Here is a 26,807-nt window from a genome sequence, read left to right as displayed (position 1 = left end):
TAACTCCCCCATATACACCCCCAACCCCCCTCAAATCCCTTCCAACCCCCCCAGAGAGGGATCACCTGGCACCCTGGGACAGGAACACAGTGGGCTGTACTGGGGGCAGTGGGCTGTACTGGGGGGGCTCAGGTGTCCCAGGACAAGGTGGCCCAGCTCCAGGAGAGATCTGGGAAGCAGTGAGGAGGTACTGGTCTGTACTGGTCTGTCCTGGTCTGTCCTGGTCTGTACCCCCAATCCCCAAAGCCCCTCCCCAGCTCCCCCAGGACCCTCCCGGACCCCAAAGCCCCCCAGGTCCTTTTCAGGCCCCTGACTTGGTCCTGCTGCCCCTTGAGCATCTGCAGCTCCTGCAGAACCAGGCATTTCTTTGCTCCCCACAGGGTCGTTCCCACACCCTGAATGGAATCTGGAGGCAGCAGGATGTGCACAGGGCTCCCATTTCCTACAGTGCAAAGGGGCTGCAGGGAATGATTCCCCTGCTCTTGCAAATCTGCCAAAACCTGCAGGGCACAGAAGGGGGAGCTTCAGGAATTTGCTGGCCTTGGGAGTGGAGCTCACAGGGTATTGAGAGGAACATATCCCTCAAATACAATCTCTCTGCATACACAATATCTGTCTGGACAGGCAGATAAAGCAATAATCAGATATATTCTGTGTCATATATATGGCACATATTCTATAGAATCCATCCTTAGCTATTGTATGATAGATCTATAAGATATTACAAACAATAAGCAGTAATAGAACATGTGTCCTCTTTAGGGACACACACTTCAGAAGGGAACTTGCACTTGACCCCCCCTCTCTTCAGCTTCAAGCCACCCGGTGCCACAGAGGGGGACAGAGCTCCTGTGGAACATTCTATTCCACTGACACAGAGCAAGGAATAAACGCAAACTATTGCCTGGGTTTGTCCCCTGGGGGTCTCTGCAGCAGCAAGCACAGCCCCACACTGACTGCTCTGGGCTGTGCAGGCATTTGTGCTTCTGCCTGTCTCACACACACACACAAAAGTCTGGTTAGTGCTGCCCTCAGGAAACCCCCCCACCCTTGGTCCAGCTAAAGCCGTGGAATTTGTCTTTGTTTCCCTTGGGTTCAGGGTCAGGCTGTGCCTGTGTCCAGCCCAGAGGCTCAGAAAAGCATTTCTCCCATCCCACTGCAATCTACTGCTGCAGACAGGACCCAGGCACTGGTGGCACTGGGAGTGAACAGCAGAGTGTTTCCAGGGGCTCTCTGAAGGAACACAAGTGTCCAGAGAAACCAGCACAAGTGTCCACAGAAGTCCCAGTCCTTCATCCCTGAATGAGCTTGTTCAGCCTAGAAAAACTAAGTTTTAATTTTATGGAAGGAGGTTTTTCCCACTTTTACACCAGTTTAGTTCCAAACCAGTTTCTTCATTTCCTCCTCCCGATTTCCCTGAAGGACACTGACAGGGGCCATGGAAACTGACAGGGATCACAGAGTTTGTCCCTTGGCCATGCAGCTCCTGTTGTTTGGTAGCACAGGAGAGGTTAATTAGAGCCCAGGCTCCAATCCCACGCCGCGCCTTGAAGACGAGCTTGAAATCAAATGACTTTCCTGCTGGAGGGTTAAAATCAGTCCCCAACACCTTTTTTTGGGCTGAACCTTCATATTTTGGAGTATTTTTTAGCTGAATCTCAACTTTTTGCATTTTGGGGTGGTGAGGGTCTTCTTGCTATTTCTGAGGGGGTTTTGCCTGAATCTTGTTGGTGGCTTCAGTTTTTCTGGGCTGAATCTTGGTGTTTTGGAGGTTTTTATGGTCACAGGATGCCCAGTGAGTTCTAGGGATGGACTTGGGCAGGAGGAACCCCCAAGCCAACGCGCTCAGCCCTTGTTTTCCCCCCCAGCAGGATTTGTCCTTCCCAAAGCTTGGGCGGATGGAGGAGGAGGCTGCGAGGAAGGGGAAGATGCCTTGGTCCCCCCAGGCAGGTGAGGAGGAAGTCAGTGTCCCTTTGGGCGGGTGTTGTGCTGGCTCTGTCAGCCGAGCATGGCCCCGGCTGCAGGACAACCCCGCTGGCGCCGCCGTCCTGCCGGGGCCGGAGTTGGGGGGATGTCCTTGGCCTTCCCTGTGGGCCAGAGGCAAATCCCCTGCCTGTCCTTCTTGCTTCCTGCCCCAGGCCTCGGAGCTGAGGACAAATCCCCCCGTGAGACCCTGGTGGGAGAGGCCGTTTTGAAGGGCTCCCCGGCGCAGGAAGGCAGCGGGGAGGAAAAGGGCCGGAGATCCCCCCGCAGGAGGGGCTCCAAAGCCATCCCAGGGTGCTCTGAGGAGGAAAGAGCCAGCCTGTGCCGGGAAGGCGGCTGGAGCTTGAGGCGGAGCTCCGACCTGGTGGTCCCTGATCAGCCTCCCAGCAGAGAGAAGCCACTCAGGTGCTTGGAATGTGGGAAGAGCTTCAAGAACAGCTCCCACCTGATCTGACACCAGCAGATCCACACTGGGGAACGTCCCTACGCATGTGGGGAATGTGGGAAGAGCTTCAACCAGAGCTTCCACCTGATCAAACACCAGCAGGTCCACACTGGGGAACGGCCCTACGTGTGTAATGATTGTGGGAAGAGCTTCAAGAACAGCTCCAACCTGATCCGACACCAGGCCATCCACACTGGGGAACGGCCCTACACGTGTGGGGAATGTGGGAAGAGCTTCAGGGACAGCTCCAGCCTCCGCACCCATCAGCTCATCCACACTGGGGAACAGCCCTACAAGTGCTTGGAATGTGGGAAGAGGTTTCAGACCAGCTCACATCTCTACAGGCATGAGCGGACACACATGGATGAGAGGCCCTTCCGCTGCACCGACTGCGGGAAGGGCTTCAAGCACAACTACCACCTCAGCACCCACCGGCGCATCCACAGCGGGGAGAGGCCCTACAAGTGTGGGGAGTGTGGGAAGAGCTTCCCCCACAGCTCTACCTTGACCAAACACCAACGGACCCACCAGTAAGAGAAGCCCTACCAGTGCCCCGACTGCAGGAAGAGCTTCGGCCACTGCTTCCACCCTGAATGAACCCCCTGATGTTGAGGCAACCCCTGGAGTCCAGTGACTGTCAGTCCATCCCTTTCGACCACAAAGGGCCAGTCCCCTTTCCCAGGGGCAGCTTCTTCCAACAGAATCCTTCTTGGAGGGGTGTGTGGAGATTCCTGCCTTGGCTGGGGACCCCCCTAAGGTCACTGCTGGAGGCTGAGAGCAGAGATCTCCCCACGAGCGTTGGTCTGGGGGAGTTCCATCCATCTTTAATTAAGAATTATTGCTTTTGTGCCAGCTTGAATAGAATTGCTTCAACAATTGCTTTAGTGTAGAGCACTGTCCTATCTTATCCTGCACTCCTGGTAGTTTTAGTGTTTGTCTTGTGCAGTAAATAATTCTGCTGAAGATCTTTTGTCTGATCATTTGTATCTCTAAATAAATTCCTTTCTATCAATAGATCTTATTTGCCATCGTTAAAACCTGGGGAACAAAAGTGGTTCAGTCACACCCCTGTAATTCCTCTAAACAAACTGTTGGCATAATCCAAGGCTGAGATTGGATCCAGCAGCCCCCAGCACCCCACAGGAAGTTGGGAGCTCAGGGGGGCCACCACCCTTTGCCAACCCCCCTGTGCCGAAAGACCCCCATGGGACATTCTGCCCCACCAGACCCGCCTTTTCCACCCTTCTCCCTGTTCCTTCCACTTTTCCATAGTCTCCTCAATCCCCACCCCCCCCCCCCCCCGGATTACTCTGGGGGTCCCAAGCCCCATTTTTCCCCTCCTCTCACATCTTCCACTTCATCCCCTCAATCCCCAGCTTCATCCAACTCAGTTTGGGGTCCCACCACCCCAAAAAAAGAGGTCAGGTGGGGTCCTGGATGGGCTCTGAGTATGTTTGGGGGGTTCTCCAGGGCCTGTGTGCAGGTTTAGGGGGGTCCCAGCACCTTTTGGGGTGAGCTGGGTGCCTTTTAAGGGGCAGGTGCCCCACCAGGACCCTCCCAGAGTGGCTTGACACAGGGGGAACACAGGGGGGTCCCCATTCCTGATCCATCCCAGGGCCTGTTCTGCCCCCCCCAAACTCAGCTCCACCCCTTGGGATTCCCCCAAGCCTCTCCCCCACTGCCCCCCAATAACTGGGACTGGGGAGAACTGGGAAGCTTTACTGGGATCACTGGGAGCAGACGGGCGGAGGCAGAGTGGCAGCAAGCGAGGGGGGGACACACGACCCCCCCAAAATCCTCACAGGGACAGGAGGGGTCCAGGCTGGGCCCGAGGCCCCGGGGAGGGGCTGCGGCTGCCGCCGGCTCAGGAGCTCTGTGGGGAGAGAAAAGGGGGTGACACCGGGGTGGGGGGACAGGGGGGACACCGGGATACACCGAGACCTGGACTGGATCCAGTGGGACCAGAACTGGGGCAATGGGGATCATACTGGGATCATACTGGGAGTGACTGCAATAATCCTGGGAGTGTGTGAGAGGGACTGCAGCCATATTGGGGATGACTGGGATCAAACTGGATTTGTACTGGAAGTGTCTGGAAGTCACTGGTATCATACTGGTGGCAACTGTGATTGTACTGGGATCATACTGGGATCAGTCTAGGATCATACTGGGAGCAACTGGTTCTATGCTTGGGACAACTGGGAGCTACTGGGATCACACTGGGAGGAACTGGGAGCGACGGGGGACCATGCTGGGCACAACTGGGATCATAATGGGAGCAACTGGGCCCACAGTGAAGGTGGCTGGGGTCATACTGGGAGTGACTGGGAGCATTCTGAGGGCAGCTGAGACCATGTTGGCGCAACTGGGATATAGTGGGAGCAAGTGGGATCATGCTGGAGGTGACTGGGATCATACTGGGAGGCACTAGGACCCCACCGGGCGTGACTGGGAGTGGCTGCGAGCAACTGGGATCATGCTGGAAGCTACTGGGAGCATTCAGGAGTGAGTGGGACCACACTGGAGGCAACTGGGATATACTAGGAGAGACCGGGAGTGACTGGGATCATATTGGGACTGCCTGGGAGTGTACTGGGAGTGACTGGGAGCATGCTGAGGTCAGCTGGGATATACTGGGAGAGACTGGGAGTGACAGGGATCCTACTGGGAAGGACTGGAACTCTAGTGGAGTGACTGGGAGCAAGTGGGACCCTGCTGGGGGCACATGGGTTTATCCTGGGAGTGCCAGGGAATGTCTGGGTTCATCCTGGGTGTGACTGCCACCATACAGGGTGCCGCTGGGATCATACTGGAGCTGTACTGGGAGGGACTGGGAGGGACGGGAACTACAGTGGGGTGACTGGGAGCAACTGGGACCATGCAGGGGGTAACTTGGGTCCTACTAGGAGAGACTGGGATCATACTGGGACTGACTGGGAGAATGCTGGAGGCAACTGGGATATACAGGGAGTGGCTGGGAGTGACTGGGATCATTCTGGGAGTGACTGGAACCATAGTAGGGGTGACTGGGAGCAACTGGAACCATATTGGTTGCAGCTGGGCCCCTGCTGGGGTCATACTGGGGTCTTACTGGGAGTGACTGCAATAATACTGGGAGTGTGTGAGAGGGACTGCAGCCATGCTGGGGATGAGTGGGATCAAACTAGCTTCATACTGGAAGTGTCTGGAAGTTACTGGGATCATACTGGGAGTGACTGGACTCATCCTGGGAACAACTGGGACCAGGCAGGGGGCAAATGGCATCCTCCAGGGAGTGACTGGGAGTGACTGGGGCCACACTGGACTCAGACTGGGAGTCCCTGAGAGTGAAAGGAACCATCCTGAGGGTGACTGGGAGCAACTGGGACCACCTTGGGGGCAACTGGGATCCTCTTGGGTGTGACTGGCAGTGACTGGGATCATAGTGGGAGTGACCAGCACCATACTGGAATCATAGTGGGAGTGACTGTAAGGGAGCAGGATCAAACTGGGAGTGACTGAAACTACACAGGGGGGATTTGGGATCCAGTGGGACCATGCTGGAAGGCAACTGGGAACATCCTTGGAGCAACTGGGATCCTGCTGGAAGCAACTGGGAGTAACTGGGAGTGACAGGGTGCATGCTGGAGGCAACTGGCATAAACTGGAAGTGACTGGGAGTGACTGGGATCATCCTGATGGAAACTGGAACCATCCTGGGGCAAGTGGAAGTAACTGGGTGCAGTGGGTTTCTGTGGCTGGGTTTTGGTAGCGGGGGGGCTACAGGGCTGGCTTCTGTTAGAAGCTGCCAGAAGCTTCCCCTGTCCCGTGGAGCCAATGCCAGTGGCTCCAGGATGGAATTCCTGCCTCTGGCCAAGGCTGAGCCAGTCAGGAGTGACAGTAACACCTCTGGGATAACATATTTAAGAAAAAGAAGGAATTCCAGCCAGGAAAGAGCGGAGTGAGAACATGGGAACAGCAATGCAGACCCCAAGGGCAGTGCAGGAGGAGGGGCAGGATGTACTCCAGGTGCTGGAGCTCAGGCCCTGTAGACCACGGGGCAGAGCAGGGTGGGGCAGCTGTGCCCCTGCAGCCCCTGGGGGAGCATCGGGGTGCAGAGACCCCCCTGCAGCCCCTGGGGGAGCATCGGGGTACAGAGACCTCCCTGCAGCCCGTGGGGGACCATCGGGGTGCAGAGACCCCCCTGCAGCCCATGGAGGCTCCCACGCTGCAGCAGGTGGATGCAGGAAGGGGGCTGTGACTCTGTGGCAGGCCCAGGATGGAGCAGGGTCCTGGCAGGGACCTGCAGCCTGTGGAGAGGGAAGCCCAGGCTGGAGCAGGCTTTTCCTGGGCAGGACTCATGGCCCCTGTGGGGGACCCACACCAGTACAGCTCATCCATGAAGGACTGACCCCATGGAGGAGTGACCCACGGGACAGCAGGTTGGGAAGAGCTGCTGCCCGAGGGATGGACCCACGCCAGAGAGGTCCATCAAGGACTGTCTCCCATGGGAGGGACCCCACGGGAGCAGGGGAAGGACTCCAACTCCTCTCCCTGAGCAGCAGCAGAAACAACTGACAGTGACCCCCATTCCCGTCCCCCTGCATCGCTGGGGGGGAGGAGGGAGAACATGGAAGGAGGGGTGAGGGGAAGGTGTTTTTAAGACCGTTTTATTTCTCACTCTTTGGCTCTTATCCTGTTAGTAATAAATTGAAGTACTATTCCCACTTTGAGTCTGTTTTGCCCATGAAGGTGATCAGTCACTGACCTCTCCCAGCTCTTATCTCTACTTATGAATCCTTAGCTGTTTTGTTTTTTTTTTCTCTCTTCTCTGCCCTGTTGCAGAGGGAGAGAGAAAGCGGCTTTAGTGGGTACCTGGTATCTGGCCAGGGCCAACTCACTACAAGAATATAAAAAGAAGTAATTTTTTTTGTCTTGTTCTGATGCAGTTAAGGAGCTGGAAATCCAAGACTGGTGCAGGGAGGTCCAAAGCATGGCTTTGTGTCTGGATGAGGGAGACATCACATTTAGAGGAGACAGACTCTGCAGTTGCTTTCCTAGACTTTGTCCCACCTTAATGGTGTTTTTCCACCCACAGCAGCGTTGCTGGGAGATGTTGCAGTGGCACATCCACCTCTGCCAGGGCAGCATCTTGGCCCTTCCCACCCCACCATGGATTTACCATTCCTGTGGCAGGGACTTGTCCCCACCTGATATCCGTATGGGAAATGCAACTCCTGGGGGTGGCTTTCATGGTTCCACCACAGTCTGGCACAGATTCTGATCCAGCTTTGAAACATTGTGTGGTCTATGTGTTCTGGATAAAGCTGTCCCACCTTTGCACGTTGTGACCCGAGGGAGTTTCGGTGGCCAGTTTGTGTATCAAAAGCACTCAGTACTAAAATGTACCAAGTTGCACCTGTGCACAAATCTGCACGAGCTCAATGCCCTGCGTACCCACACAGGCTTTTCTGTCTCGAATCCTGCTCATTCTGTGCCTGGGACTGGATTTATTTCAGCAGCTAAATGGTTCACTGGAGGACTAATTGGCTCTGACAGCTCCAGTCCTTTGCAGCAGATTATTGACATGCTGGCAGGAGCAGCTCCCTTTCTTCCCTTCCCCCTTCATTATAAAAACACGAACTGTAGAGAAACCAAATACCACACGGCCCCTGCGCCGAGCCCGTCAGCGCTCCCGGCTCGGTGTTCAGCACAGAAAGTCCCTTTATATTTGGGAAGCGGAGGGAGAAAATTCTGGAAGCGTGAGAACGTGGCGATAGCTGGGATGAACTGGGAGCCCTTAGGAAAGGATTGGGAGGTACTGGGATAAACTGGGAGCCCCGAGGAAGGAACCGGGGCTTTTCCGCCATTTGCGTAGCGCTGAGGGCAGGGCGCTTACGCCACTTGCGTAGCCTTACTTAGTTTACGTAACTCCCCTCCCTTGCCGTTAACGGCGGCCCCTTACGCCGTTTGCGTAGGGCTGTGGGCACTGGCAGAGCCCCTTACGCCGTTTGCGTAGGGCTGTGGGCAACGGCAGAGCCCCTTACGCCGTTTGCGTAGGGCTGTGGGCAGCGGCGTTAGGAGCGGACTGGGATGGACTGGGAGCCCTTAGGAAGGGACTGGGAGCCCTTTGGAGAGGACTGGGATGAACCGGGAAAGGTCTGCGAGCCCTTAGGAAGCCACCGGGGTCCTTCCGCCATTTGCGTAGCGCTAAAGGCAGGACCCTTGCATCATTTGCGTAGCCTTACGCAACTTACGTAACTTCCTCCTCTACCATTACCGTTGCCCCCTTACGCCGTTTGCGTAGCGCCGCGGGCATTGCCAGCCCCTTACGCAATTTGCGTAGCGCCGCTCCATTGCCGCCCGCGTCGCCGCCTTACGCCGTTTGCGTATCCCTGCGCCGTTTGCGCAGCGCGGCGGGGGCGGGCCCGTATCCCTGCGTGCTGATATTTATTTATCAGTGTCCAGGCGCTCGACCCCTCAGCCCCTCACACACCCACGGGCCCCATGGCAGCGGGGGAAAATCCCAGGGGTGTCCAAAAGCTCCTCCAAAAGTCAGTTTATGGCTTTGCAGAGGGCTCTCGGGAGTCACCGAGGGGCTGAATGAAAAGAGAGAAAAATTAAATCTTTAGGGGGGGGGGGAAATATAACAATTGCATTTCTGTTTTCCTGAGGAGCCGTGGGTGTTTTTAGGCAGCTGCCTGCAGAGGCCATTGCCGTTTTGTGAGGCGGCATTAATGCAGGAGGAGACTTGTGCTGCTCATGGAAATTCGGATTTTAAGGTTTTTCTCCTTGGTTTGAAGCTTCGTCATTCTTCCTTCACCCTCTTTCAGAGCAAAGGCTTTAATTTTTAAACTTAAGGGGAAAAAGTAATAACAACAAGTGAGGAAAACTAGGGGGAAAAGGGAAAAGTTCTTCTGAAAGGATTACAATGTGCAAGCAAAATCAGTTCTCTCTCCAGGAGAGAAAAAAATATTAGAGGTGTAAATTGGCTCCAAAAATGCCCCCAACGGCATGGGGAGGATAATCAGGATGACAAGTCTCTGGGAGCTGCAAGAGAGAGAATTAATGCTGGCATTTGGAAAGACAAGTGATAGTGCTGCATTTGATCTGGGTTTCATGTCATTATTTTCTGGTTTCAGAGTCAGAAAAAGCTGCTCATTTACTTTTCATGTAGCTGTATTGTTTTTCCTGACTTCTTGAGGAGGCAGAGCTGATGAAATCGTGCTGGAAGAGGCCTGAAGCTTTTGATCTGATGTTCAGCTTCAACAAATTTCACTTGTGGAGTTTCTGCACTTTGGGGGAGGCTGCAGGTTATAGAAATGAATTAGTGCATCTGCTAAAGGAAGAGGAGTATTAGTCATATTTAAAACCAAGACTAAGTCAGATTCCTCCACATTGGCTGCAGTTGAATTTTGCAAGGTTTCTGATCTCCTGGCTCTGGCTGTGAAGGTGTTTCCTTTTCAAGCCTGTCACCTGCAAAGATTTCTCTGGGACAGTGATTTCTTCATCACAGAAAAGCAATGTAGAGAAACCTCTTTGCCACCCCAAGATCATTATTTTCTTGATTGCCCTCTTGTACTCTGCTGAGGTTCCATTACATCTGCAGGTCAAATGTAACCTGAATGCAGCACTGATCACAGAGAGCAATAAATATAGTACAGAGCTTTAGTGTGAACTTCATGCACATCCTTGGTTTGTTTGTGTAAGACTGTGTATTATACAGATAATATAAAACATAAAATAGTTTTCATATATAAAAATTACTTTTCCAGCACATACTAATGTGCCTTTCATAACCTCCTAATTAGGTTATGTTTTCTCCTAAAGTTAATTCCACTTTATGACCAACAGTTGAGTAAACTTCAACTTTTTCACTCTGTTCAGTGTGTGTGTATATATATGTATACACAAGAAGATAATCCTTTATTCAGCATACGTGCCTACATACCAAGCCCAAAGCCCTCTACTTAGTGCTGATGGGCAAACGCTTCTAACAGATAAAACCTCCGTTTTGAATCGATGGTCTGAACACTTTCAGACTCTTTTCAGCACCAACTGTGTAGTCCAAGACTCAGCAATTCAGTCCATCACACAACAACCAGTGAAATATGAATTGGATACTGCCCCCACTTTAGGAGAAACCCTTAAGGCCATACAGCAGGTGAAAATCAGCAAGGCAGCTGGGGTTGATGGAATTCCACCCAAAGTCTGGAAACGCGGGGGCCTTGCACTCCATGCTAAATTTCATGAGTTTGTGGTGCGCTGTTGGGAACCAGGCGAACTACCATCAGGCCTTTGAGATGCAGTCATCATCACTTTGTATAAGAAGAAAAGTACTAAATCAGACTGCTCATATTACCCTGGTATTACTCTGCTCTCCATTGCTGGCAAAATCCTGGCAAGAATACTCTTGAACAGACTAATACCTGCTATAGCAGAAGGAATGCTACCTGAAAGTCAGTGTGGTTTCAGAGCCAACAGGAGCACCACAGACATGGTGTTTTTTCTCAGACAACTGCAAGAGAAGTGTAGGGAACAGAACAAAAGTCTCTATGTAACCTTTGTCGACCTCACCAAGGCTTTTGATACTGTGAGCAGAAAAGGTCTGTGGCAGATTTTGGAACGTTTAGGTTGTCCCTCGAAGTTCCTTAAAATGATCATCTCACTCCATGAGGATCAGCACGGACAAGTCAGATGTGGTGATGAACTTTCTGAGCCCTTTCTAATAACCAATGGTGTGAAACAAGGCTGCGTTCTTGCACCAACCCTATTCACAGTCTTTTTCAGCAGGATGCTCCAAAGGGCCACGGCAGACCTCGATGATCAGGACGGGATCTACATTCGATACCGTACTGATGGAAGCCTTTTCAACCTAAGGCGTCTGAAGGCCCACACCAAGACCTTAAACCATCTTGTCCAGGAGCTGCTTTATGCTGATGACGCCGCCCTTGTTGCACACACAGAAGCAGCTCTGCAGTGTTTAACATCCTGCTTTGCAGATGCTGCTGAGCTCTTTGGGCTGGAAGTCAGCTTAAAGAAGACAGAAGTTCTCTATCAACTTGCACCTCAGGAAGTCTTCCCTCATCCCCACATCACCATTGGCCAATCAGAGCTCAAATCAGCCCAGTAATTACCCAGTAATTACCTGGGTAGCCTCATCTCCTCAGATGGTAAGATTGACAGAGAGAGGCAACAGGTTAGCAAAGGCACAGAGCTTTTGGAAAACTTCATAAAGAGTTTGGCAAAATAAACACCTGAAGAACAGTACAAAGATCAGTGTTTACAGAACCATAGTGCTGTCTACTCTCTTATACGGATCTGAATCATGGGTCATCTACCGCCCCCACCTGCGTCTCCTAGAACGCTTCCATCAACGCTGCCTCCGTACAATCCTAAACATCCACTGGTCAGATTATGTGACCAATACATCTGTTTTAGAACAGGCAGCAGTCACAAGTATTGAGGCCATGTTGCTGAGAACACAGCTGAGCTGGGCAGGGCATGTCTCCAGGATGAAGGACCAACCACCGCCTCCCTAAGATTTTGCTCTATGGTGAACTTGCCACCGGCTGCCACAAGAGAGGAGCCCCAAAGAAAAGATACAAGGACTCCCTGAAACAACATAGAATCATAGAATCATAGAATCATAGAATCGATTGGGTTGGAAAAGACCTCTGAGATCGAGTCCAACCCTTGGTCCAAATTCAGTCCATTTACTAGATCATGGCACTCAGTGCCACGTCCAATCTGCGTTTAAAAATCTCCAGGGATGGTGAATCCACCACCTCTCTGGGCAGCCCATTCCAATGCCTAATTACTCTCTCTGTAAAGAATTTTCTTCTGATATCCAACTTAAATTTCCCCTGGCGGAGCTTAAGCCCGTGCCCCCTTGTCCTATTGCTGAGTGCCTGAGAGAAGAGACCAACCCCCACCTGGCTAGAACTTCCCTTCAGGTAGTAGACATCTCAGCCTTGGCCATATTGATCATCATCACTGGTCTACTCTGGCCTCCAATCGTGAGACCTGGAGACACACTATGTATAACACAGCTGTCTCCTTTGAGAACACATGCAGGATCACCCTTGAGGAGAAAAGACAACACAGAAAGAACCGTGTCTTGCAGAATTTACCATCTAAGGAGTCTTTCTGCTGTGCCTTTTGCAATCCGTTATGTCTATCTTGTATTGCCCTCATTAGCCACCAGCGTGCCTGTAACAAATGTGGATAGAGCCTTCCTAAATCTTCGTTCGCGAAGCCTGGCCATGATGATGATGAATGTTGTTATTGTGAATCTGTAATTCAGTCACTGTTAAAATTGTGGCAAATGCTATTGAAGCAGTTGATAATTGTTCAATTGGTCAATGATTAAATGCTGCTAATCTCTTTTGCCCCCTTATATTTGGATCCAAATCCTTTGTGCCCTGACCTTCTTGCATCCTGAAGCTCTGTGTAAATCATTCCTTTTCATCAAAAAAATTATTTTTCATGACTTCCACTTTAAAATCTTCTTTCTTAGCTAAACTACAAAACAACTCCAATTTGTTGTTGACATCTTGAAGACAATTAAAGAAAGCAAATTAATTTGTTTTTCAGTGTTTTAATAGGTCCCAAAGTGTGTTTGGAGTTCAATCAGCTGTCAGTCCAAGATGGGCCATGTCAGAACTGGTGAGGTTGGGGGGTGAGGAGCAAGGTTGATCATACAGGGTCACTGTGGATCTCCTGAGGAGAGTCTCAGCATCAAGATCACTTGGAGAACACCTCTATCACCTCTCCTCTGAACTAAAAAATATCCATAATTGAATTAAAAACAAAAAAAAGTACAAACTTTGAAGACTTGTTTTGAAATTGCCTTGAAGACAATTAAAGGAAGACAAAGAGATCCTGAGGGATTTCTGGAATTTAATGAGCCCCACGGTGTGTTTGCAGCCCAGCCCGTGATCCTTGCGGTTCTGAGAGAAGATTGAAGCAGCTGCTGAAGAAGTCAGAAGCCAAAGTCCAAGTGCCTTGAAGCATTGCTGGGCCCCACTGAGGGCAGGCACTGCCAAAGCCTCCCCAGGGACTCCTTGGAGCAGCTCCTTGGAGGCCAGGAGTGCAGGCAGACAAAGGCTCTGGGCAGGCCCCTGCAATGCTGAGCAAAGCCTGCCTTGGTTTTGTGGAGCACAAAGGCCAAGGCCTGAGCCCCAGGCCCTGGCCCAGCAGATCCTGTCCCTCCCGGCTGGCTCAGGGCTGTTTGGGGGGCACTGGGATGGGAGGGGGAGGAACAACAAAGGCCAAACCCTGGGCAACCCCTGCCAGGCTCCTGAGGGAGGGGCGAGGCAGAAACCAAGTGCAGAACCTGCCAGGAAAGTTGCCTGTGGTGGCCTGAGTGGCAGAGGCAGCTGCCAGAGGCAAGGGGACAAAGGCCTGGGTGCCTTTGGGCCTTGCAGCCCTGCCAGAGCCCTTGGCCATCTCTCCTGCAGGCTGTCCTGCCCTGGCCCTGCTGCTGCTCTGGCCTTGCAGGCTGCACACACCCCTCCTGCTTTCCCACCCCCCTCCCAGCAGCATTTCTAGACCCTCCCTGATGTCTCTGCACCAGCTCTGGCTGTTCCCTGGAACACAAAGCCATGGGCTGATCCTGACTCCCTCTGGGTGAGCTCTTGCAGCACAAGGGTCCTCTTTGAGTGATATTTCTTTTTCTTCACCTTCAGTCTGAACCTTCAATGCTACTCTTTGTGGAGATTTCATTCTATTTCCAATATGGAGAAAAGCTGCATCCTGTCAGATCTCCTCTAGACTCTCTCCAATTCTTCCTCATTCCTCCAGAATGGGGAACCTCACAGACAGACAGACCAGTCCAGATGTGGTGACCCCAGGGCTGAGTCCAGGGGGGTGACAACTCCCTTGTCTGGGTGCCCACACTCCCCTCAAGGCAGCCCCATGTGCAGTTGGCCTTAAATCAAGGGGCCATTCTGATTCTTTGTAACGTCACGGAATCAAGTGGCACTGTGACACTGCAGGGCCTCATGGAACCAAAGGAATGCAGGGACACTGTGGAATCTCATGGAACCAAGGGACCATTGTGACATGCGGGGTCTCTTTTAAACAAAAGTATCCCTGAGGTATCCCAGAACCTCGTGGAACCAAGGGGCCACTGTGCCTCCCCAGAACTCCAGGGAATCAAGCAGAGCCGCTGCCTCCCCCCCGTCACCGCATGGACCGGAGTCGCCGGCTCTGCCCTGCTTGGACACCTCTGGAGTCAGCGTGTTCTTGGGCAGCACAACTGATCTCAGACCAGAGAGTTTCCCACATTTTGCTTTGTCCTCTCTTTCGCCTGGTTTTGTTCTTTGTTCTTTGTTCATTCGGTGGGAAAAGGGGGAAGGGAGGCACGTGTTTATCCCTGTTTTCATCTGCTTACAAAAGGGAGTTGGGTCAGGGGGGAGAGAGGAGGCAATTTCTCTCTCTGCTGTTGCTTTGGACTGTTCTGTTGGTATTGCTGTTTTTGCTTCTGTATTTCTTGTCAATAAACTCTTATTTTTTCAATTATACCTCCTTGTGTTTTGTCTCCCTGTATTGGTGGGGAATAAAAGGGGAGTGAGTTCATTTTATTGGAGTTCCCACCCCAAAATGTGTCTTTAAACCAGGACAGGTTGCTCAAGGGCTCCCTGAAATTTGGCATCATTCACAAAATGAAAATACGTTTTGTCCCATTGTACAGAGAGATAATAAAGATGTTCTCTAGTGGTGTTCAAGGGCTGGTCACTGAGGGATTTCATCAGGAAGTTGCTGCCAAGAGGACTTTGGACCATGGATTTTATTGGACACTTCATTCAGCCAACTTCCCACCCACCACATCTTCCACTTCTTCAGTCCAGCTCTCACCAGTCTGGCCATAAGGAGACCACAGGAGACCATGTCAAGGGCCTTGATGAAGTCTGGGCACACAACATCCTCTTATATTCCCTCCCACAGGGGTTCTGCAATCCCTGCCTTGTCCTTCCCATGCCTGGGAATGGCTGCAGGAGGACTTGCCATATCCCCTTCCCAGCCTGAACTGGAACTCTGTCAACCCTCCTTGCTGCTCTGTTTGCAGACTGGTTCCATGTCTGCCTTTGCCAAGGCCCCAGGAAGCTCTGGGATGGCTCTGGCCTTTCCAAGTGTTTGGGAGAGGTCTCCCAGTGACACTGCCCAGCCTTCTCAATATCCCTGACACCAAAACCTTTTCCACAGCCCACACTTCCAGAGGAGTGCCCAGGACACAACACAGGTTGTCCTGGTGGTTCTGGAGAATTGAAAGGGATTTCTCCCAGGAGGCCAACCCCTCCAATTGGATTTGAGTGCAGCTGAAAGGTTCCCTCAGCATTTTGCCTGGTGCCTCCCTGCCCTGAAGGTTTCTGGCCATCAGGCTGGAGCTGAGGGGGTTGGGCAGGTGCCTGAGGAGGGGGTAGAACAAGGGCTGTGTCCAGCTGTGCCAGGAGGGCTGTGCTGGGCAAGGATGAGGAGGCTGCAGAAAACAGTGGCACTGGGGAGGGGAGAGGAGCAGCTGGAGAGACCTTGTGCCTGCCCATGCTGGGCAGGAGCTGCCCCAGGATGGCAGCTCTGAAGCACTCACAGGATGTCCCTGTGAACAGGAAGGGAAGACTGGATCTAAAAATGAAACCTGGAAAGCAGAGAGCAGGAGTGTCATGGTGTCACTGCAGGAGAGTTCCAGCCCTGGAGCAAGGTGACAGAAGAAGTGACCCAGTACATGCCCTGCCCTCAGAAGATCCCACAGCATCCTAGAGGTGCTGGAAGGGAGCCCAGCTCTGCTTCAGAAGGTCCCAGGGCCTTTCCCTGCCTGTGCTCCAAGGGCTTCCACCCCCCAGGACTGTGCTCAGAGAGCACTCAGGCCTCACACCGAGAAAGGGGCTCAGGAGGACAGTGTGGAAGTGGCAAGAGAGCAGCTCTGCAAAGACCAAGCACTGCTGCTCCCTGGCAGTGCTGCTGGGCTGGGATTATTGTCCCCTTTCTGTTTGCAAATACACCCTGTCCTGCAGTGTGCTGTCCTTTAGGAACATCTGAGAAGAAGGGTCTTGGACAAAGAAGGCACTGCAGGGTCCTTTATTTTGTTTAAATGCTCAGAGAGCACAATTCATCATTTATACATGTCTGGGTAAAATTCAATGGGTAGACAATAAATTAGAAGGCAGATGCATAATAATATTACATTGCACAGAAAATTATTGCCAGAAGAACCTGATGACCTCCACGAAAAACCTGAGCAGGAAGGCTGGGCCATTAAGGAGTCCCATTCTGAATGCTACACATCAGAAACCTGGCACATAATTGCTCCTGAAAAGCATCCAGTCATCATTTTTCTCAGGGCATCCTTGACCTCCTGGCTCCTGAGGCTGTAGATGAGGGGGTTCAGTGCTGGAGGAACCACCGAGTACAGAACTGATAGTGCCAGATCCAGGGATGGGGAGGAGATGGAGGGGGGTTTGAGGTGGGATAACAGGACAGTGCTGACAAACAGGGAGACCACGGCCAGGTGAGGAAGGCAGGTGGAAAAGGCTTTGTGCCGTCCCTGCTGAGAGGGGATCCTCAGCACAGCCCTGAAGATCTGCACATAGGAGAAAACAATGAAAATGAAACAACCGAACACTAAACAGGCACTAACCACAATGAGCCCAATTTCCCTGAGGTAGCCTGAGTGTGAGCAGGAGAGCTTGAGGATGTGTGGGATTTCACAGAAGAACTGGCCCAGGGCATTGCCCTGGCACAGGGGCAGGGAAAATGTATTGGCTGTGTGCAGCAGAGCATCAAGAAACCCAGTGGCCCAGGCAGTTGCTGCCATGTGGGCACAAGTTCTGCTGCCCAGGAGGGTCCCGTAGTGCAGGGGTTTGCAGATGGCAACGTAGCGGTCGTAGCACATGATGGTGAGGAGACAATACTCTGCTGACATGAAGAACAGAAAGAAAAAAACCTGTGCAGCACATCCCATATAGGAGATGGCTGTGGTGTCCCAGAGGGAATTGTGCATGGCTTTGGGGACAGTGGTGCAGATGCAGCCCAGGTCTGTGAGGGAGAGGCTGAGCAGGAAGAAGCCCATGGGGGTGTGCAGGTGGTGGTCACAGGCTACAGCGCTGAGGATGAGGCCATTGGCCAGGAGGGCAGCCAGGGAGATGGCCAGGAAGAGGCAGAAGTGCAGGAGCTGCAGCTCCCTCCTGTCTGCAAATGCCAGGAGGAGGAACTGGACCATGGAGCTGCTGTTCCACATTTGTTGTTTCATGGTGTGGGTCTCTATTCAGAAAAGACGTGGAACAATTAGGACAGACCTCGCTGAGCAAAACCACTCCAGTTTTGAATTGAAAACCTGCCAAAACTAAATTTATTTTCTTTTCCTGCTTTATGTTGGCTGAGGTAGCTGTGAAGAGCAGGAGCTCTGCCCATGTGCTGCCAAGGACTCAGCTTTGCTCTGCTGCAGTGCAGACATGGAGCTGGTTTGTGACAGCTCTCATGATCACAGGGGATGTCACATGGAACCCAGCTTTGATGGAAAAGTTAAATTCCTGTACTTTTGTCTTGGAGAAATTTGGGCTGCAGGAAAGAGGCACAGTGTACCCTTAAAATATTTTAAACTGAGTTTTTTATTTACAGTGATAAAACCTGAGGGGTGTTTTCTTAGGGCAAATTTTTCTGATGACAAATCTGAAGAGTGTTGAGCCAGGACAGGCAGAAGGGCTGAGCTCTCCATTGCTTTTTGCAGAGCCAGGAGAGCTGCAGTGCCTCTCAGTCTGTTTCTCATCTGCTCTGCACTTTCCCTTGGGCTGTCTTGAAGAGGACTTCACACACAGATTCATCTTTAAAAACCCCACCAAGATCTGTGCTGAGAGCAGGGCAGCGCTGCTTGAAAGAGCAGCTCTGGGAAGTGTTTCCTGTGCCAACCCAGAGGTGCAGCTGTGCTGGACAGAGCAGGACAGGAGTCCTCCTGAAGAGAAGCCAAGGGCTGGGACAGGAGAGTGCCCACCCCCAAGGGAATGCTCAGCACTGCCCAGGGTCCTGTGCTCATTTCTGACACTGCCTGAAATATTCATGTCTGAGAGTAAAAGAGTTGGAATTTAAGTGCAGCTTCCTGACCTGAGAGAACAATGTCTCTGCTACAATGCCTAAGCAGGAAACTACCAGCAGGACTAATTCCTTTCCTGTAGCCCCTGTCTTTTCTGAGCTTTGCAAAAAATTCTCCATTCAATATTGTGTAGTGATCTGGAGCTGTGAGCAGGTCTGACCCTGTAACACTGAGACATGGAAAAGATCCTCCCTCAGCTGCCAGGTTTGCTCCTTGCCCACAGCCCTTGTGCCCCAGCCCTGGCAGCAGCTCCCCGGGCCGGCTGAGAGCTGCCCCTGGCAGGCAGCAGAGTCCCTGCCCAGCACAGCACCCTGGGCTGCAGGACCCTGCTCTGCCCCACAGCCCTGGGCACCCCTGGCTGCACCCCCGGCTTCACAGCTTTTCCAAAGTGACCCAAAACAGCCCCCTGCTCACCCATCCCATCAGCTGGGGCTGGGCCAGCTTTAGGAGATGCCTCCAGGAGCTGCCCCTGCACTGCCCTGCAGCCACAGACTCACCGTGTGCCGCCTGCCAAGATTCCTCCTGCAGGGAGCTCTCAGTCCTCCTGCCAGTGCTGAGCCCCTTGAAGCTCTGTGTGTGCCCTGCTGGTGTCCCTGAGCTGGCCTGGCAGTACCCTCAGCCCTGCTGGGCTGTGCAGAGGAGCTGCTCACCAGCAGAGCTGTCTCTTTGAAGCTCTTCTTGCTTGCCAGGAGCTCCCTGTGTGCCAGGAGCCCGGCCCAGCTCAGCAGCACAGCAACAGCCCCAGGCATTTCATGACCCTCCAGGGGGTTTGTCCTTGTTTACATGAGACAGTCCCTGAGAGGAAGTTCAAACAACTTTTCAAGAAGTCAAAATGAGATTGAAACACTGAAGTTTCTTGTAGTGCTAATGAGTCTCACTGAGGGACACAACTGAGAAGGTGTCCCCAGGTTCCAGTTAGAGCAGAGAACTGCAGACAGTGATGACAAGGATGGACAAGCAAGGGAAAGGTGTCTCTGATGCTGAATAAACCTTGACTTGTTTCCTTAATCCAGAAGACTAAGTCCCAGCCCCCAGCCCCTGGGAAGGCAGATCCTTTCCCTGCCTAATTCCTCAGGGCTCTTCCTGGGGCACAGGCATGTGGGATGTGCAAGGCCAAGGGCAGGACCATGGGGTGGCACCTGCCAGGCTGCTGAGCAGGGACAAGGAGGCCATGAGGCCCCAGGGCTGCAAGGGGCACTCCCCTCCTCCTGGCATCAGGGGCACAGACAGCAGCCATGGCCAAAGGCCTGCAGAAGGTGGCTGTGTCAGGGCCTTTCAGCTTCTCCCCCTCCCTGTCTCCTCTCCAGCCCAGGCTGTCCTACGGTGTCCATGCCCTGCCCCTTTCCCTGCAGGCTGTCGTCATCCCCCTGGCTACCCCACCTGGCTGGCACCTTCCTGCACTGACATCTCTGCGTCCTCCCTGGCTCTTCCTGCACACACAAAGCCTTGGACTCATCCAGACTCTTTTTTTGTGACATATTGCACCACAACACTGACCTCAGAGGGAAATTTCTTACTTCTTGTCACCAGTCTAGGCCACCCCAGCTGTTCTTGGAAGCACTAGTTCTTTCTTAGGCTGTTTTCTGACAGGAAGAAAAACTCCACCAGCTCTGACAACCCCCTTCCAGACCTCTCAGGCTACTCCTCTACTGTCCTCAATCTTTGCACCACTGACCCCTGAGTCCTCAGCCTCTATATACGGGTCATGTGCTTGAGGCCCCAAATTCCTTCCTGGGAGATCTCTAGGACCTCTCCAAGGTTTTGGAAGATGACAATAGAGTGCTCTGATCCCAGGAAACACAGAGGGACACTTTTTTCCAAGGGTTGTCTTGGCAGAATGAGGCACAATCTCTTTAAACTTTCTGGCACAAGGGAGCTCTGAGCTCTGGGTATGGAGGGAGGTCCAAGTGCCAACCACTGGAGTGGGAGCTACAAATCCTCAGGGCTTGTGTTCTTTGGAGGGCCAGACACTGGTGAGACTGCTGTGTGTGTGTGCACATGTAAGGACTTGAAGGGCACAATGAACTGTCTCAAAACACTGTCAAAGCAGGAAAATCCCATAAGGCACCACAACACACAAGCACTGGTGGCAAACAGGAAGGCCTTTAATTCCAAGGCCTAAACAGAGGTGAAGTTTTGCAAGTAGCCCCCAGGACAGAATTGCACTGTGCAGAGTGTGGGAAAGAGCAGACAGCCCCAACAGGAAGCCAGGGCTGGTAAGGCAGGTCTGGGGAACCCATCCAGACAAAGATTCCCACCTGCAGACTGGAAGCACACCGGGCAAAACTCCCACCGTGGCAAGGTGTGGGAAAGGAAGCAAGTCCTTGTACAGGTGCCAGCCCAAGCTGTGGGAACAGCATCTACCCCCCTGAATACCCGGGGCTTGGGCTGGATAAAAGTGATAGCCCAGAAGCACAACTGGGGGACCCTCCACCGAGCAGAGCAGGGTGAAGAAGGACCAGTGGGAGCCTCAGGGATCTCCATGGTGTGATACATTTACTTAATCTCTGTCTCTCTCTCACTGGCTTCCCACCACCCTCTTCTTCTCTCTCTTTCTATTTCTTTCTCTGTCTCTCCCTCATATTTACTATTAAATCAAAGCTGGACTGCTGACTTTGGCACATGGTCTCCTTTGCAGCTGAATTTTGGAAGAGGCGTCTTTTCATAATGGGAACCAGAGAGTATCCATGAGGTTTTACAGTGTGGGAATGGCCACTGGATTCTGTGAGGTTCCACAGAGTCACAGGGTCCATTTGGTTTCGTAAGGCTCTGTAGTGTGATAATGGACCCTTGATTCCATGAGTGCAAAATGTCTCAGGACTCCTTTGGTTCTAGGAGGCCCCACATATCACAGTGGCCCCTTGGTTCCATGAGGTTCTGAAAAGTCCCAGGGTACCTTTGGTTCCATGAGGCCCTACGGTGTCACAGTGGCTTTTGAGTCCCCGAGGTTCTTCAGTGTCATGATGGCCCCTTGATTCTATGAGGTCCTGAAATGTCTCAGGGCTCCCTTGGTTCCATGAGGCCCTTCATGGCACAATGAACCCTTGGTTTCATGAGGTTCCACAGTCTCCCCGGATTCCTTTGATTTCATGAGGCCCTGGAGCACCACAATGGCCCCTTGATTCCATGAGTTTTCACATTGTCACAATGCTCCCTTGATTCCATGAGATTCCACAGTGTCCCAGGTTTCCTTTGGCTCCAGAAGGCCCTACAGTGTCACAATGCTCCCTTGATTCCATGAGATTCCACAGTGTCCCAGGTTTCCTTTGGCTCCAGAAGGCCCTACAGTGTCACAATGGTCCCTTTACTCCAGGAGGTTCCACAGTGTCCTTGCTGGAACACACAGGGCTGTAATGTTGTCACCCATGCAGAGCTGCCTCCAGCTCTGGTCTCCAGCACAGGAAGGACATGGACCTGCTGGAGCGAGTCCAGAGGGGACCAGCAAGAGGTTCAGAGGGATGGAGCAGCTCTGCTGTGAGGAAAGGCTGAGAGAATTGGGATTGTTCAGGCTGAAGCAAAGAAGGCTTTGGGGTGACCTAATTGTGGCCTTCCAGTGCCTGAAGGGAGCCAACCAGAAAGATGGAGAGAGACTTTGGACAAGGGCCTGGAGTGACAGGACAAGGGGCAGTGGCTTCACACTGAGAAAGGGAAGGGTTAGATGGGATATTAGGAAGAATTTCAGGACTGTGATGGTAGTGAGATCCTGGCACAGGTTGCTCAGAGAAGTTCTGGCTGCCCCATCCCTGGAAGTGTTCACAGCCAGGTTGGATGGGGCTCTGAGCTCTGGGTCTAGTGGAAGGTGTCCCTGCCCATGGCAGGGGGTTGGACTGAGATGCTCTTTAAGGTCCCTTCCAACCCAAACCTTTCCATGATTCTGTGACTGCTGGGGGATGTGGTGGTCAGAGCCGATGAGTACAGAGACCCCAAAATGATGGAGTTTTCCATTCTGGGTGAAGGAAGGAGGGGGCAGCAGAACTGACACCCTGGACTGCTGGTGGTCAGACTTTGTCCTGTTTGGGAGACTGACTGATCTGGGTCTGATTGTGGATGTGCTGGAGGGCAGGAAGGCTCTGCAGAGGGATCTGGAAAGGCTGGATCAATGAGGCCAAGTGTCAGGGCCTGCCCTTGGCTCCCAACAACCCCCTGGAACGCTCCAGGCTGGGGGCAGAGGGGCTGGAGAGCTGCTCAGCAGGAAGGGACTTGGGGGTGCTGCTTGACAGCGGCTGGATATGAGGCAGAGTGTGCCCAGGGGGGCAAGAAGGCCAAGGGCATCGTGGCCTTTGTGGAGAAGAGTGTGGCCAGCAGGAGCAGAGAAGTGATTGCCCCTCTGTGCTGGGCACTGGGGAGGCCCCACCTGGAGTGCTGTGTCCAGTTCTGGCCCCTCAGTGCCAAAAGGCCCTTGAGGGGCTGGAGCGTGTCCAGAGAAGGGAACGGAGCTGGGGAAGGCTCTGGAAAACATGTCTGCTGAGGGACGGTTGAGGGAACTGGGCTTGTTGAGTCTGGAGAAGGGGAGGCTCAGGGGGGACTCATTGCTCTCTGCAATGACCTGAAAGGAGATTTTAGTGGGCTGGGGGTCAGTCTCTTCTGCAAACCTTTAGTGACAGAAAGAGAGGAAATGGCCTTAAATTGCTTTGGGCAAGGTTCCTATTAGATATTCAAAAACCCTTTTTCCACTGAGAGAGTGTTCAGGCATTGGAACAAGTAGCCCAGGGAGGTGGGGGAGTCTCTGGAAGCATTCAGGTGGCATCTGGATGTAGCGCTTTGGGATGGGGTTTAGGGGTGATTCTGGTGGTGCTGGGTTGACAGCTGGACTAGAAGATCTGGAAGGTCTCTTCCAGCCTTGATGATTCTGTGATTCTCTGACCTGTCATCCCTGTTTGCAGGTTTGTGCTCTAACAAGACCCTGGGGATGTTTTCTCTGTTGGGTCCACAGAGATTGTGTTGTGTGAGCTTTTTTCCTCTAAGATCAAAAAAAGGAGTAATTAATGCTAAATCCAGCAGGTGGCTTTCAAGTAATAACTTGGTCCAGTTTGTCCAACTGTGTACAAACAGGTGAGGAAAATCTGGAACTTTGGAAAGGTTAGTTTTTTACCTCATTAGCAGGATATCCAGGGGTGCACCAAGTGCCTTCCAGTGAGGAGCACAAGAGACCAGGAGACAGTGACAATATTGTTCTAATGTTAATGTCACTGGAGCAGAGAGTGAGATCACATCTGAGTTATGTTTCTTTAATCAGTGATTGGGAATAAAGAGAAAATCACATAGTTGATGACACTTTAGGATTTATTTTGCACTCTTAACAACAAGGTATTTTGCAGCTGGACTTTGAATAAGGTTCCATGGTATATTGCAAATTTCTATCTCAAGGTAACAGTCTACTTCTTCCCAAAGAAATTCTCAGCAGCTAACACCCTTTCATCATCTGGCTCTTTCCCTGATGGCTTGAGCTTGTTGCTCCTTTGGGTAAATACCCATTTGACACAATGAACTGGGCAGCTTCTGCCAAGTGCCACTGAATCTCACTTCTTCCCTTGCCTTGAGGTAGTTGTGCTTTAAGAATCTGGCTGTTCAGATGCCCTGAAATGTCTCTAGTATTTCAATGGGAAGAAGTTTCAAAATGTGCTGTTTGGCACACATGAAAAATGACCTGCCCAGAGAGCCATGGGAATGTAGGTGCTGCTCAGTAATGCCCCTTGACTGGGACAGGCACTGCTGACGATTTTTTCCTTCCCCTCTCTGATTCCAAGACTGTTAACTTCAGATAGAAATTTGCAATATACCATGGAACCTTATTCAAAGTCCAGCTGGAAAATACCTTCTTGTTAAGAGTGTGAAATAAATCCTAAAGTGTCATCAAATATGTGATTTTCTCTTTATTCCCAATCACTGATTAAAGAAACATAACTCAGATGTGATCTCACTCTGTGCTCCAGTGACATTAACATTAGAACAATATTGTCACTGTCTCCTGGTCTCTTGTGCGGCACTTGGTGCACCCCTGGATATCCTGCTAATGAGGTAAAAAACTAACCCTTCTAAAGTTCCAGATTTTCCTCACCTGTTTGTACACAGTTGGACAAACTGGACCAAGTTATTACTTGAAAGCCACCTGCTGGATTTAGCATTAATTACTCCTTGTTTTGATCGTGGAGGAAAAAAGCTCACACAACACAATCTCTGTGGACCCAACAGAGAAAACATCCCCAGGGTCTTGTTAGAGCACAAACCTGCAAACAGGGATGACAGGTCAGAGAATCACAGAATCATCAAGGTTGGAAGAGACCTTCCAGATCTTCTAGTCCAACTGTCAACCCAGCACCACCAGAATCACCCCTAAACCCCATCCCAAAGCGCTACATCCAGATGCCACCTGAATGCTTCCAGAGACTCCACCACCTCCCTGGGCTACTTGTTCCAGTGCCTGAGCACTCTCTCAGTGGAAAAAGGGTTTTTGAATATCTAATAGGAACCTTGCCCGATGCAATTTAAGGCCGTTTCCTCTCTTCCTGTCACTAAAGGCTTTGCAGAAGAGACCGATCCCCACCCCACTAAAACCTCCTTTCAGGTCATTGCAGAGAGCAATGAGGTCCCCCCTGAGCCTCCCCTTCTCCAGACTCAACAAGCCCAGTTCCCTCAGCCGTCCCTCAGCAGACATGTTTTCCAGAGCCTTCCCCAACTCCGGTCCCTTCTCTGGACACGCTCCAGCCCCTCAAGGGCCTTTTGGCACTGAGGGGCCAGAACTGGACACAGCACTCCAGGTGGGGCCTCCCCAGTGCCCAGCACAGAGGAGCAATCACTTCTCTGCTCCTGCTGGCCACACTCTTCTCCACAAAGGCCACGATGCCCTTGGCCTTCTTGCCCCCCTGGGCACACTCTGCCTCATATCCAGCTGCTGTCAAGCAGCACCCCCAAGTCCCTTCCTGCTGAGCAGCTCTCCAGCCCCTCTGCCCCCAGCCTGGAGCGTTCCAGGGGGTTGTTGGGAGCCAAGGGCAGGCCCTGACACTTGGCCTTCTTGATCCAGCCTGTCCAGATCCCTCTGCAGAGCCTTCCTGCCCTCCAGCACATCCACACTCACACCCGGCTCAGTCAGTCTCCCAAACAGGACAAAGTCTGACCACCAGCAGTCCAGGGTGTCAGTTCTGCTGCCCCCTCCTTCCTCCACCCAGAATGGAAAACTCCATCATTTTGGGATCTCTGTGTCCGTTGGCTCCGACCACCACATCCCCCACCAGTCACAGAATCATGGAATGGTTTGGGTTGGAAGGGACCTTAAAGAGCATCTCAGTCCAACCCCCTGCCATGGGCAGGGACACCTTCCACTAGACCCAGAGCTCAGAGCCCCATCCAACCTGGCTGTGAACACTTCCAGGGATGGGGCAGCCAGAACTTCTCTGAGCAACCTGTGCCAGGATCTCACTACCATCACAGTCCAGAAGTTCTTCCTAATATCCCATCTAACCCTTTCCTCTGTCACTGTGAAGCCATTCCCCTTGTTCTGTCGCTCCAAGCCCTTGTAAATAGTCTCTCTCCATCTTTCTTTTTGGCTCCCTTCGAGCACTGCAAGGCCACAATTAGGTCACCCCAAAGACTTCTTTGCTTCAGCCTGAACAATCTCAATTCTCTCAGCCTTTCCTCACAGAAGAGCTGCTCAATCCCTCTGATCCTCCTGCTGCTCCCCTCTGCACTCACTCCAACAGGTCCATGTCCTTCTTGTGCTGGAGCCCAGAGCTGGAGGCAGCTCTTCAGGGGTGACAACATTACAGCCCAGTGTGTTCCAGCAAGGACACGGTGGAACCTCCCGGAGTAAAGGGGCCACTGTGACATTGTAGGGCCTTCTGGAGTCAAAGGAACCCTGGGACACTGTGGAACCTCATGGAACCAAGGGTTCATTGTGCCATGAAGGGCCTCATGGAACCAAGGGAGCCCTGAGACATTTCAGGACCTCATAGAATCAGGGGCCATTGTGACACTGAGGAACCTCGGGAACTCAAAAGCCACTGTGACACTGCAGGGCCTCATGGAACCAAAGGAACCCTGAGACTTTTCAGAACCTCATGGAATCAAGGGGCCACTGTGACACTGCAGAGCATCGTGGAGACAAAGGGACCCCGGAACACTGTGGACCTCAAGAAATCAAGGACCCATATTGGCACTGTGGAACTTCATGGAATCAAGGGGCCATTGTCACACTGCAGGGTCCCATGGAAGCAATGTCCCTGTGACATTGTGGAACCTCATGGAACCAATGGGCCATTGTGACACTGCAGGGCTCATGGAGCCAAAGGATTCCTGGGACACTGTGGAATCTCATGG

At 52.3% G+C, this 26,807-nt stretch overlaps 1 protein-coding gene and 1 pseudogene across 1 annotated transcript in view; both read left to right on the top strand.

The window, feature by feature from the left end:
- The first annotated feature begins 1,871 nt into the window (after positions 1 to 1,871).
- The window catches only part of LOC135405526 (gastrula zinc finger protein XlCGF7.1-like), a 98,452-nt gene continuing 73,516 nt past the window's right edge, over positions 1,872 to 26,807 (top strand). Inside the window, exon 1 of the mRNA XM_064640235.1 lies at positions 1,872 to 1,950. Coding sequence (XP_064496305.1) covers positions 1,899 to 1,950 — 52 coding nt within the window. The 5' untranslated portion in view covers positions 1,872 to 1,898. The remainder of the gene's footprint in view (positions 1,951 to 26,807) is intronic.
- Positions 2,072 to 3,276, top strand: LOC135404716 (zinc finger protein 239-like; annotated as a pseudogene).

This window comes from Pseudopipra pipra, chromosome W (assembly GCF_036250125.1).
Source record: "Pseudopipra pipra isolate bDixPip1 chromosome W, bDixPip1.hap1, whole genome shotgun sequence".
In the NCBI taxonomy this organism is placed as follows: Eukaryota; Metazoa; Chordata; class Aves; order Passeriformes; family Pipridae; genus Pseudopipra; species Pseudopipra pipra.
The sequence above is the reverse complement of the archived record's forward strand: the minus strand, read 5'-3'. Positions and strand labels throughout refer to the sequence as shown.